Source organism: Cyprinodon tularosa, unplaced genomic scaffold (assembly GCF_016077235.1).
Source record: "Cyprinodon tularosa strain WSP-4 unplaced genomic scaffold, ASM1607723v1 ctg1348, whole genome shotgun sequence".
Lineage (NCBI taxonomy): Eukaryota > Metazoa > Chordata > Actinopteri > Cyprinodontiformes > Cyprinodontidae > Cyprinodon > Cyprinodon tularosa.
The window spans coordinates 6,659-19,737 of NW_024038166.1; the positions used below are offsets into that span (position 1 = coordinate 6,659).

A 13,079-nucleotide genomic window follows, 5' to 3' on the forward strand; every position below is an offset into this window, starting at 1 on the left:
AGGTTTTATAAGTAACAGTTTGAAAACCACATAGTTCCTCATTAATGAGTGTGCACCGTGTAAATCTATGGTTGTGTATTAGTGTAGACGACACAATATGTAATTGCCTTACTTGGAAACTATCCAAAATGCATATTATAGGAGCAAAAATAACAGAAGGGTTAGACTAGTGATGAAGCCGTGTTCTTGAAGAAGCCAAGTGAAAAGTACACAACATAATGAGGGCGGTTTGTTATTAGAAAAATCATAAAACAGCCTGAGAGAGCTAATATACTGTTTATATATTTTCAGATAGATAGATAGATAGATAGATAGATAGATAGATAGATAGATAGATAGATAGATAGATAGATTTAAGGTGGACAATTGGAGTTGCCGCACAGGTGTGATGCCAAATTGTCTAATTACGCTCACTAATGTGACGTTGCCATGTTTAACTTAAAAAAATATTTAAACATTAAGTCATTTTATAACATATAACCAACTTTTTCAGTTTTTAAGGTGATTCTCTCTATGTTGAAAGGTATAACTCCTTTAAATGTCAGTAATCTCTGAAGTTGTAATTGCTATTGAACAGGAAGCAGTTTAAAAGCAGCTGTGATGTGATTTCCTCTAAAGTGAATGAGTAGTCTTCCGTTTGTGTGTTTATCTCTCTGACCACATTAAAGCTTTCTCTCGAAATAAAGCATCATGCCCCCCCCCCCCCCCCCCCCCCCCCCCCCCCCCCCATCTGCTCAGGAGACAAGGTTGCTGTTGTGGGTGGAGCTCCTGCTCCTAATAACCTGGGGGGACCCAGCGGTCCCCTGCACAGAGTGGCTCCAACCATCCCACCTGTAGTCTCTGTTTTAAACACTCCGTGGGATGAAACTAAAAGGTAAGTTTGATTAAGTGGTGGTTTTCACTGCTGGTATACTCACTTTGTTTCATCATGGAATCAAGAAATTCAAAGTATATCTTTAAATGATTAAAAGTGCACTTCCTTGTAGTGTTGCATTTTAAAATGAAAAAGACGAATAATTAGTGAATTTCTCTATATTGTATTGTAAGTAAAGTGCAACAACATAGAGAATTTTAGGCAGGTCTAGATGTCTATAAACATTAAATATGTTTTAAATGTAAGACACCAAATTTGACATTTTATTTGATAATTGGATTGGGAACCAGTGGGCGCTTTCATCAAAAAAGAAAGGGTCATTTTTTGATTTTTATTTTTTTAGCCTAAGAGTCTTACTGTTTGTTCATACAGAACCATATTTGAGCTATTTTCAGCAGCCCTGTAAAACCTTTATCCTCTTAGGTGTTGCAGAAACATCTTCCTGGAAATTTTGGTTCAACTCTCATGAGCAGCATAAGTCCTTTTAACCTAATTTTCAACAATTAATCTCTTAAAGCACACTTATCCACCTCATAACATGTCCTCGAAAAATAACAACATTTAGATAACTGAGATAATTCCAAATTACACCTGTCATCCATTCAGATGCAATGCAGCAATTTTTATTTCACACATCAGTTGTATTTTTCAGTAGATAAACTCTGACCTTAAATTAGTTTAGGCCCTTTAGCGGAGTTTTCCATATTCCTTGTGAATTATTAAATAATCATGGGAAAACATGACACACACTTCATTTTTTCATCTAGACTCCTACAAAAATACCATTTCTCTTGTTGTTGTAGGCTGTTTCAAACTTCGCCTTTCTAAAGCCTCAGACCTAAAGAAAGACATTATCACCTAAGAAAAAAAGGCTAAAAGGGTTTGTTGGTTTTAAAATGACTCACAATGTCAGAGTCTTCAAACTATATAAGCTAAATATGTGTACGGAAATACCCCAAATGTCTGGTTCTGATTGTCACTGGCCTTATAAAAGAAATAATTAAAAAATAATAATAATAAAAATCATAAAAAGAAGATATATATATATATCATTGTTTTTTTTATGAACAGCCATTGTTCACTTATTGTATCTCATTTGCTTAAAGGGACAGTGTGTAAGACTTACCCCCAACTAGTGGTGTACTGAATGAATTACAAGTGACGGACTGGTACCTCCCCATCAAGCCAAAGGGCACTACTGTAAAAGCTACTGAGGGACATTCTTCTCTTTTTGAATGGAGGGGACACATTATCCTCCCTCTCCATGGTCAAATAAAATAATAAATGATTATGAAAGAAGTCTATGTTCATTAGCCACTGTGAGCTCATCCAGTGTAGGCCAAGAAACAAAACTGTCCGTCTCTGCCAGGAAGACAGAGCCAGCTTAATCACATTTGACATATCTGCTAAAATTAAATATGAAACACATGGAAAATCTCCCTGAAAAATTTTGAAAGAAGCTTGCAGTTGCCTGTTTGTATGACTTTTGTGAGGAATAAACGTAGTTGAGGGCTGGTGTAAACTAGCAACAAACTAGCCATATCCGCTGGACTATTACACTGCATTGTTTCTAATGTTAAACCAAAATAAAATTAACGGTTAGACTCTTTTTCTCCAGATTATTGCTGTTCTTTGCTCTTTTTTTTCCTCTTGGCTCTCACGGGACAGAAAGTACAGTTGGTCCTCGGTAAGAACCTAAAGTGGAAAGCAAAATGATGCTGATGAAAGTTCTCATTCATTCAGGTCATAGTCATTCCGTAAAAATTCAAAAAAATATCCACTGGACTTGGTTTCCAAGATTTGAAGACGTTTCGCCACCTCTCCAGGAAGCTTTCTCAATTCAATATTACAGGCTAACGATGGAACCAAACGACCCATTCATCGGTTACCATTTGCATGTTTCCAAGCGATACAAGGCTTTGTCTATATAAGACTCAAACTCACTGCGGATCCAGACATTTGAATTGAGAAAGCTTCCTGGAGAGGTGACAGACGTCTTCAAATCTTGGAAACCAAGTCCAATGGATATTTTTTTGAATTTTAACGGAAAGTAAAATGATCTATGGTTGTCTTTGCTTGTCATAAAGTCCTCTCAACACATTTTTGGATTAAGGCAAAAAGCATAAGGCTGAAAAATGTGTCCTCTTTCTGCTCCTCTGATCAAAAATGGCGACACAACATGACGTCTCCCATACACTGCCCCCTATGTATTTATTAACGTATTCTAAACAATTAGAACACTTTTATTTACTAAATCAATATTTGTTTTTCAATGATAAAAGCCATACTTGTTACAAACTTGTCCCTTTAAGCCTTGCACTCTTTTCACCTCTTACTTTTCTGCTTCCCTCATATTTTATTAGCATAAACTGCCCAACATAATGCCATTAGTTGTAAGATTGCACATAAACTGTGTGAGAAACCAACCAAAGCTTAAGGAAAGCCTGCTGAACTATTGAATGTGACCTCTTTGCAAGATTAGTAATGCTAATAAATGCTATTCAATCTCTGTTTTTCTTGCAGGTTGTGAATTTTACCCTGAATTGATGGATGCCGATCCTTACTGAGTTTGAAAAGTGGATATTAGCCACCAAGAATCAGAGGTGAAGAATATTATAACGAAGTTCACAGTAAGATTTGATTCCTGTGTAGTTTCACTCATAATATGGACTCCCTTTCCAAAAGTTAATTTTTGTTTTTATGCAAGTTGTCTGTAGAAGTTAAAATATAGTTCGTCTAAACAGCCTAGTAAGTCCTTCAGCATGGCTACCAATGCCACCATGGAAGCAGCAGACATTGGTGTAGTAGCCGTCTACTTCATCCTGGTGCTTGGAATTGGTTTCCTGGCGATGCTGAAAGCCAATCGAGGGACAGTGAGTGGCTACTTCCTGGCTGGTCGCTCTATGAACTGGGCTGCAGTGGGAGCATCTCTCTTTGTCAGCAACATAGGGAGCGAGCATTTCATCGGACTCGCAGGGTCGGGTGCTGCTAGCGGGTTCAGTGTGGCTGCATGGGAGTTAAACGCTCTACTACTGCTTCAATTACTGGGTTGGGTGTTCATCCCTGTGTACATTCAGTGTGGAGTCTTCACAATGCCGGAGTACCTTTCCAAACGATATGGAGGAAGGCGCCTGAAAGTGTATTTTGCTGCTTTATCTCTCGTGCTTTACATCTTCACCAAGCTGTCTGTGGACCTCTATTCAGGAGCCTTGTTCATCCAGGAATCCTTAGGGTGGAACCTTTATCTTTCCATCATTCTCCTCATTGCCATGACTGCTGTGCTGACAGTCACAGGAGGTCTGGTCGCTGTGATCTACACAGACACAGTTCAAGCATTTCTGATGATTGTCGGAGCGCTCTGTCTTACAGGAATCAGCTTTGTCAAAGTTGGAGGCCTTGAAGGTGTTATTTCTATAACTTTTTTTATTTAAACATTTTTATCCGTTATGACTAAAGCAATAAGCGCTTTAACTTGACTCTTTTTGTCTTTTTAAGGGTTAAGAACCAGGTACATGCAGGCCAGTCCAAACGTCACTGCCATTCTTCTGTCTTTCCCTAATCTGACATATTCAGCATCCTGCGACCATCACCTGCACCCAAAACCAGATTCTTTGAAAATCCTGCGAGGCCCAAAAGATCCAGACCTGCCTTGGCCTGGTTTCTTGCTGGGTCAAACTCCTGCATCAGTCTGGTACTTCTTCTCTTGTATTTAAATCTTTTATTGTTCATGATTTTTTTTTTTTTTGCGTTACATTTACATACAGCACAGTCTAAATCAACTGGTAAATAGTTAGTCTTGACTTGTGATTACTTGAGACATGGTATTTCTGACTTCAGACTTTCCTATAACGACTTGAAATTTTTTTCTGATTTATCAAGAAGTTACTTCTTCCTACTTCAGTAAAAAAGGCAGATAAAGATCAGAGCTAGGAGTGCTTTTATGGGAAAAAATACAGACAAAGTTAATGGAATGCACTAGTATTTCAAAGGCTCTATTGGGAAAAGAGATGTGGTTGAACACATCTCAGGGTTAGGTATGATTTCATTGGGAAAAGAATTACGGACGGAATCCATGAAGTTAGGGACAGCCGAGACTGCAAAAATAAGTAAACAAATTGAATAATGTGTAGATGATATTGGGAAAATGTGTTCAGTAAATCATCCCGGAGGCTAAATTTATCGCCTTCTGTAGAAAAGGCTGAAGAGAATCTATGTCAGTCTTAACTATATGCTTGATTTAACAAAAATACAAAAACAACACAGAGCATCAGATTTACTGTTTAGGCTACTCTCTCTGCTTTCTGTAACTGTCTCAACTAAGATAACTTCAGCCAGTTTCAAGCATTTAGTATAAGTTATTTCACTCTAAAGCATCAACAAACACCAAGAAACTCAATTCTAAGAAGTCAGTACAAAAAGACCAGCAAGGATATTAGCAAGGATTTGTAAAAGACTTCTATATGTCTAAGAACATTTTTTACCCACTTGTTTTGGATGGCATTGGTTATAGCATCATCCTGTTTCATGTAATGCGACTTGAAAATAAACAATAAAAAAAATCTCACTTTCATTATAGGTACTGGTGTGCAGACCAGGTGATCGTACAGCGGGTTCTGGCTGCAAAGAACATTGCTCACGCCAAAGGGTCTACTATAATGGCAGGCTTCCTTAAAATTCTCCCCATGTTTATCATTGTCATCCCAGGTAGAGTCATCTTACCGATGAACTACTTCACTACGCCAGTGTCAGTAATTGCCTGATATGTGTATCATCTTAATTCCAGGGATGATTTCCAGGGTCCTCTTTGCGGATGAGTTGGCATGCATCAGTCCAGAACATTGCATGGAAGTGTGCGGTTCTGCAGCCGGCTGCAGCAACGTGGCGTACCCACGGCTTGTCATGTCGGTGATGCCAGTTGGTTTCCGCGGACTGATGATGGCGGTCATGATCGCTGCTTTGATGAGTGATTTGGACTCCATCTTCAACTCTGCAAGCACCATATTCACGCTGGATATTTACAAAATGCTACGAAAGGACGCCACGTCCAAAGAACTGGTGATAACTGGCAGGCTTTTTGTTGTCTTCATGGTGACCATAAGCATTGCTTGGGTACCGGTTATCATTGAAATGCAAGGTGGACAGATGTTTTATTATATCCAAGAAGTGTGCGATTATTTAACTCCCCCTGTAGCAGCGCTGTTCTTGCTTGGTATCCTGTGGCATCGCTGTAACGAAACGGGGGCTTTTTGGGGTGGAGTGGTAGGCTTTTCTCTTGGAGCTTTGAGGTTGATTTTAGGTTTTGTGTACCGAGAACCACACTGCAACCAGCCTGACAACCGCCCGTCCTTCATAAAAGATGTCCATTTCATGTATGTAGCAGCGTTTTTGTTTTGGGTGTCGGCTATAATAATTGTTGTTGTAAGTCTCTGCACTCCTCCGCCAGAAAAAGAGCAAATCAGAACAACTACTCTATGGGGGTTAAAGATGAGAAGGAAGCTAAAAGCACAAGAAAACAGTATTTGTAAAGAGGAGAGTAACAGTTTTAACCTTCTAGATCACACAACTGAAATTGGAAATGGTGTTGTTGGAGAAGAATCGCTCCATTGCGACCAAAACAAGCTTAACAGATTTAGCAGACCTGAAAGTAAAGAGGAAAACCCTCAATCAACAGATGGTTATGTTATTCCAGCCCACCCCACACTCCAAAATGGATGCTATAATCAGATCTCTGAACCTAGACTGGGGAATGAAGGAGAAAGGAGAGGAGAGGAATGCCATGGAGAGTTAGTGGAAAAAGTGAAATGTGTTAATGTTTTTGAACGTATTTGTGGTCTCCAGGACGAATCTTCACAAACGCAGGTCATTACATTCCAAGAGCAGGAGAAAATTATCAATGAGCTTCTTTACGAACCTCCCAGGACCAAAATTATACTAAACACAGCACTGGTGCTGGTTTGCTCTGTTGGGATATTTCTGTTTTGGTATTTCTCCTTATAGGCAAAGAACAGGTCAAACAAGGATTTGCACTAATCAGATCTTCTTTCTTGGGCCACAATTAGCCACGATCAGCTTTTTATCCAAATCTAACACACTGTATTTTTTAGGGATCAAGATTTTCAGGATCAAGAGTCAAGAATAGACAAAATATTAGAACATTAGTCACAGCGTAAGTTTCCTTCTGTTTCATTCCTTCCTCTCTCCTTTTGGCAGTAAACGGAGTGGATAACTGGTGCCAGAAATATCACAAGTAACACTATACACACCCACCTCTTAGGAAGTATAGTCAGGGTAGAATATATAAATGTAAATTTTACCCTTTTTTCTTGTAAAATATCTAGGGCCCAAAATATCGACTACTTTTATTCTTTGGTACCACTTTTTCATGTTTTTAAGGTTCAATCTTTTTACCTTCTTTCTTGATTAAACATGTAACTCAACCATCATGTTGGTACCCAAGCTAAACAAAAACAAAATACATTGTCCAATGACCAACAATACACTCAATGCATTATACTTAAATAGTTTTTCTCTAAACATTTGATTTACATTGTGCCTAAGTTTTTTTAAATGAAGAACTTTGTAATTTTAAATGGACTGGTGTGTGATGCTGGTAATAAATGACCTTGTCAGGATATTCATTAAATTGAAGTTCAATTTCAGTAAGTTTACCTGATAAACTTGATTGTAAAACACTGTTTTAAAGTAGTAATCCTAATATGTTGATCAAATTAAGTTGATGTTTTGGTCTCGTTACTCAACACTTTTAAGATCATTTTCAGAGTGTCCTACATAATAAAAAGAAGACTCAATAAATGACGGTTTGGTTTTGTCATTCCGAAGCTGTAAATTATGACCACTAACTTTGGTGTATTTGCTCTATATTTGACTTACTGGGTATTGAGTCACAGACAAAGATACAAATTAATAAAAGCATTTTTGTTTTGCTTCAACAGTTATTTTTTTGCAATTAGCTCTAAATATGTTAACTGGTATAGTTACGAATGGAAGACATTTTTTATCTTGGAAAAAGAAAGTTTCTATAAATGTGCTACTGACATTAATTAAAATATCACTGAATTCTTCCTTTTTTTTACCTTGACCTAACAGACATTCAAAAACACACAACTATTACTTATTTTATCCTAACAGGAACTTTATATTGACTAATTTCTATTTTCTATTCATCTCTTTGGCCTAACTAACCCTAACCCTTAACCTAACTTTCAATACTTGACTAAGCTAAAATTAATAAACACCTGGTCATAACCCCTAACCGATGAGGAGTGGATCCTTACTATGATGTATATTTTAAAAATAGGTTTTACAAAAATGTTTGACATACACATACCCTCGCAGTCCAATAATTATTGAAAAACTTCTCTTTACTCTTGTAAAACAGAGTTGCTTGAGTTTAGTTCTAGACATTTACAACAACCCTTTGGAAAAAAAAAGTCCTCTTGCTTAGTTGAATTAGACTAAAGGGTTAAATGAATGGGCTGCACGGTGGTGAAGTGGGTAGTGCTGTTGCCTTGCAACAGGAAGGTTCTGGGTTTGATTCCTGCCCTGGGGTCGTTCTGTATGAAGTTTGCATGTTCTCCCAGTGCATTTGTGGCTTCCCTCCGGGTGTTCCTACCACAGTCAGTCCAGAAACATGACTCTCTAAATTGTCCTCAGGTCTGAGTGTGTGTGTGCATGGTTGTGTGTCTTTCGCTGTCTGAAAGACACACAAGTCTGAAATTAACGAAAATGCTTATTAAGCCAGATATGTGGCAGATAATGTTTGGTTTATTGAAAGGTTTAATCTATCCCTGTGTAAATGGATTTGGTGTACATTTAAGCAGAGATTCTAGTATTTCTGCAGTGGACTATAAATATGATATTTATGATGACAGTAGTGCTGTTGAAACTCCCTAAAAATGCTATTAGCACCCCGAGCAGTAGTGAGAAGTTTGGTTATCCATCTTTGCATACTTTGTCATCAACTGTAACGGTTGCTAGGTGACAGAGCGTAAATTCAGTGAAAGCCAAAGAAGGCAGGAACTGGTTGAATCCATAGCCAAACTCTTCCGGCATCCTTATTTTCACGGACCTCGAAAGACCCAGTCCATGTAGAACGGGTCCTTGGAAGACGCAGCCGCTGAAATCGAACACACCATTTGTGTATTTCTGTGTTGCCCTGCAAAAGTCTGGCCACCTGTCCAGGGTGTACCCCGCTTCTCCCCATACACTGCAGGAGGGGCATCGGCCCCACTGCCACCCTGACAAGGACTAAGCAGGAGAAAATGGATGGATGTTAAATTAATGCTCAGTGTGTGAGTGTGTGCGTGAATGGGTGAATGACTTGAATAAATGCACTATATAAGTATATGCCATTTACCATTTACCATTTACTTTTAATATACATCACCAACAATAAAAATGTAACACATTTGATTTGTATAATAACAATACTGCGTCTTCTTCATTTTGTTTTTAGCAGTTTGTGGTGAGTTGAATGAGACGTCATTCTCATTCCCGTCAACGCCTTTTTACTTTTCATGATTCACTAAAGTTTTTTTTTTTCTGAAGAACAATTCTTATCACTTTGGGTAATCATACATGTTGTTTTCTTGTAAATGCATGCTATAGCAGGGTTTATATCTCAGAAAAACCCAATACCACAAACCATCAGTTTCTGGTAAGTATACTGTGGAACCTTACTATAAATGGAAAGTTAGTGGTTGGTTTATCGCTTCTTAGATTTAAAAGACATAAAGACATAAGAGTTGGAAATAGTTTTAATCTGGGACTTTTAGGTTCATGCTAAAATAAACAAATCTTCCAATAGAACACTGTCAAAACTCTTAAATCAGTGAAAAGTAAATCATCAGGTGACATGTTTTCCCACAGCCTTGCAGCTCAGGGTTTAGTGGACACGGCTTTCTTGCAGTGGTTCACATATGGGTTTGACCCACTTCTCTTAAGGGAAAGTCTCTTTTTGGTTTCTGTGTTGACACTTGGAAACTTGATATTTCACTACCTTAATGTGCACCTTTTTTTTCCTAAAGAAAGACAAATGTTTAGTGTTCAGGCTAAAGGTGGAAGGTTCGTATACAACATTTGATGATATATCACCATCTTATTGGCTTTTTTTTTTTTAAGTCTGGCTGGGTCAGCCCATTTTATTAAACCAAAGCTTATTTTTCTTGACAACCACAAACTCACATTTTTCCCTTTATTTTCTAATGAGTGGATCCTCCTGTGATTGTTGGTCAATAAACATCCATTTCATTTCCTGAATTCCTCTTCCTTCTAAAAGAAATTTCTCGTTAATGTCTCCAAAATTACATGATTTTCCCCATACATGAAGCTATTGCTGAACTTGAAATCTCCTTCCTCCCAGCTGCTGTAAGACTTTATAACCATCACTGTTCCCAAAAAAACCTAACTAAGGCCCCGTCCACACGAAGCCGAACCCTGGCCGAAACGCACAAATTTTTCACCAAACCAGCCTCTCATCCATACGAAGCCGGCGTTTTGGGGGTCTGTAAACGATCTTTTTTTTTATTCAGCCTTCAGAGTGGGAAGATTTTGAAACGCCGTTTTCGCGTTTCCATCTTTAAGCTCTAACCGCATTTTTTTTTTTTACGCATGCGTCATAGCGTCGCCTCTAAACACGCATGCGCGACACAGCATCACAACAACAATGGCACCGTACTGTGTTGAATGGTTGCTGCTAATGCTACTCACCCTGCTGTCGGGCTTACAACAGAATCTTCTTCTTCTGGAATATCTCCACGAAGAACAGAACAATATTGACGACATAGTTCAGCACCTAAATTTGACTGAACCGCGAAAATGGACCCACAGGGCAACCATGTATAAATATTAGTGCCCATGCCCAACATTTCGTCGCCTATTTTTGCTTTGGCACCACAGCGCCACTTACAGGCCTGGCATACATTTTGCAGCGTTTTCATGCATTCGTGTGGACGATCACATTTATTTTACGTCTCCGTCTTTACCACAAACGTCCTGGAAAATATTAGCGTTTCGTGTTGGTTTTGACTTCGTGTGGACGGGGCCTAAGTTGTTACGTTCATGCTGATTTTTGCAGTTTCTGTCTTAGTCAGATCAATAACATTCTGCTGTCATTTTTTTTGCACATCTCTGGTGTTGCTGCTGTTTTCTTATATCCATTACTGTAAAAATATCCACAGCTGTTATTGATTTTTCTTTTCTCCAGATACAGAGTATTACATAGTAAAAACACTGTACAACCCAATACTCAATTTATTTTAAATTCCTATCTGTTATTATTATAAACTTTTCTAAAGTGCACATTGTGTGATCTCTTCTACTATAACCTTTGCTGCTGTAAACACCACAATTTTCCCATTGTGGGACAATAAAGGGATTTTCTATTCTCTTCTATTTGGCAGCCTTTTGATCTTGTCGATGACAGTTGGGAGATTTGAGTGAAAAAAACTCATCTTTTGCAGTAGTGTACTTAAACTTTATAGACATAGGCTAAGGTTAGACATTTCTGTAAGCCGCAATGAAAGCTTGGCTTTAAGAAAAGCATGGCTGTCATAAAAACTGAGCAAAAGTCCAGCTGCCCCCGATTTAAGCTTATTTTGTGGTTGCCATGACCTAGATGACAGTTCCTCAAGCACCTTGGTTGTAAAGGTTCAAATAGCTTTTTGGTTTAGCTTTTACCCTACATATAATGGCTTTATTTGCTCCACTCTGACATTAAACAACCATAAAATAATTCTGACTGTTACATGTTATATGTTAAGTTTAAGACCTGCCTTTAATCCTTAAGGCAGTGGTTCCCAAAGGTTTTCTTCTGGGCCCCCCTTTGTATTACAATAAAATTTCCAACACATTGCTTAGAATGAACATTCTTTATCTCAACCACTTCCAGGAAATAAACTGGTTTGGTTGACGCGAAACAGGCCACAGGTTACGATTTAGAAACTGAACACCTTCAAGGAATGACGTTCAGGCTGCTGCTTCTGTTTGTCAACAAAGCCCCCATACATCTATCCTTTCAGTCCAGGAAATCCACTTGCTGGTGGACTTCCAGTAATGATAACCTTCAATAAAGTAGGACAGCTGAGCTGAAATACAAACATATACTGCACCAATGGATCTCAATAAATTAGAATGAGTGTAAAAAGTTGGTTTATATCAGTGTAACAGCTAAAAAAAAAAAATAATTACACAAATCATTGAGATTTTTTTTTACACAGCAATCAATGCAGCTAGTTTGTATGAAAATGTATAAATTAGGATAATTCATATATTAGGAATAAATTGACAATGAAATGAATTAGAAACTGAATACAACCCAATAAACGTTTGTCTATTTACTTGGCAGTATTTCTCTACAATAGATCACTAGGGCTTATTTTACATGGATATCTGCTTTAATGCAATTTGGTATGAAGGGGATGAGGAAGGCCAGGTTTCTCTGAAAAATTCAAGCTAGGCAAAATGATGACACCCACCTGCACCCTTTAAAAGGCATCTCGATTCATATTTTTTCAGTGGGGCAACTTTTGGAAGATGTTTTGTACCGCTGACCCCTGTTTTGCTTTGTGTGGTTCCTTTAAAGACTGTTTAGGCACTTGCATATTATTTTGGCACTGCTGACCTACTTTGCTCTGCTTACCAGTTTGTTTTAACACTTTTCTAGTTCAATCTAGACTGTTGCATTTGAGATAGGGCTGGATTTGTCATTTCTGTCCGTTGTAATGTATGTGAGGACCCTGCTTTTTGTGCATTTTTATATTAAACCCTCTTAAATGTTCTCCTTTTACCTCTGAACTTTTATGTTATCACCCCGTGATCCCCTCGACCTGGGGTTGTAAGTGTTACCCTCATTTCATAAAAGAAAAGTCTACAATGGTCACAGAAATATCTCTTTAAAAATGAAGGTCAGTCACTGTTTTTTGACAAGCCACAAAGCTTCTAGAAGAATTTCCAATGGATACAGGAGACAAAACATTTAACTTTTTGCTAAGGCACCTAAGCTCTAAGTTCATTGACGTTAATGTGAATCATATCAAGAGAAGAATACTGTCCCTACAGTGAAACATGAAGGACCCTCTGTTATGTTCTCGGGCTGCTTTGCTTCATCTGGCACGGGGTGTCTTGAATCTCTGCAGAGTACAATGAAATCTCAACACTATCAAGGAATTCTGCAGAGAAATGTGCT

At 38.2% G+C, this 13,079-nt stretch overlaps 1 protein-coding gene across 1 annotated transcript; it reads left to right on the plus strand.

The window, feature by feature from the left end:
- The first annotated feature begins 816 nt into the window (after positions 1-816).
- LOC119778535 (sodium/myo-inositol cotransporter-like) lies at positions 817-7,716 on the plus strand. The gene is made up of 5 exons (XM_038277804.1): positions 817-874; positions 3,398-4,276; positions 4,370-4,565; positions 5,451-5,578; positions 5,658-7,716. Exons 2-5 carry the CDS (start codon positions 3,637-3,639, stop codon positions 6,869-6,871), a joined length of 2,178 nt encoding a protein of 725 aa, XP_038133732.1. The 5' UTR covers positions 817-874; positions 3,398-3,636; the 3' UTR covers positions 6,872-7,716.
- The last annotated feature ends 5,363 nt before the right edge of the window (positions 7,717-13,079 follow it).

What these genes read in the sequence shown, in the direction of transcription:
- LOC119778535 (XM_038277804.1), top strand. Translation starts at nt 3,637, where the DNA reads ATGGCTACCAATGCCACCATGGAAGCAGCAGACATTGGTGTAGTAGCC. An exon ending in CAAAGTTGGAGGCCTTGAAG is followed by an intron (nt 4,277 to 4,369) that starts GTGTTATTTCTA and finishes TGTCTTTTTAAG; the next exon opens with GGTTAAGAACCAGGTACATG. An exon ending in GTTTATCATTGTCATCCCAG is followed by an intron (nt 5,579 to 5,657) that starts GTAGAGTCATCT and finishes TCTTAATTCCAG; the next exon opens with GGATGATTTCCAGGGTCCTC.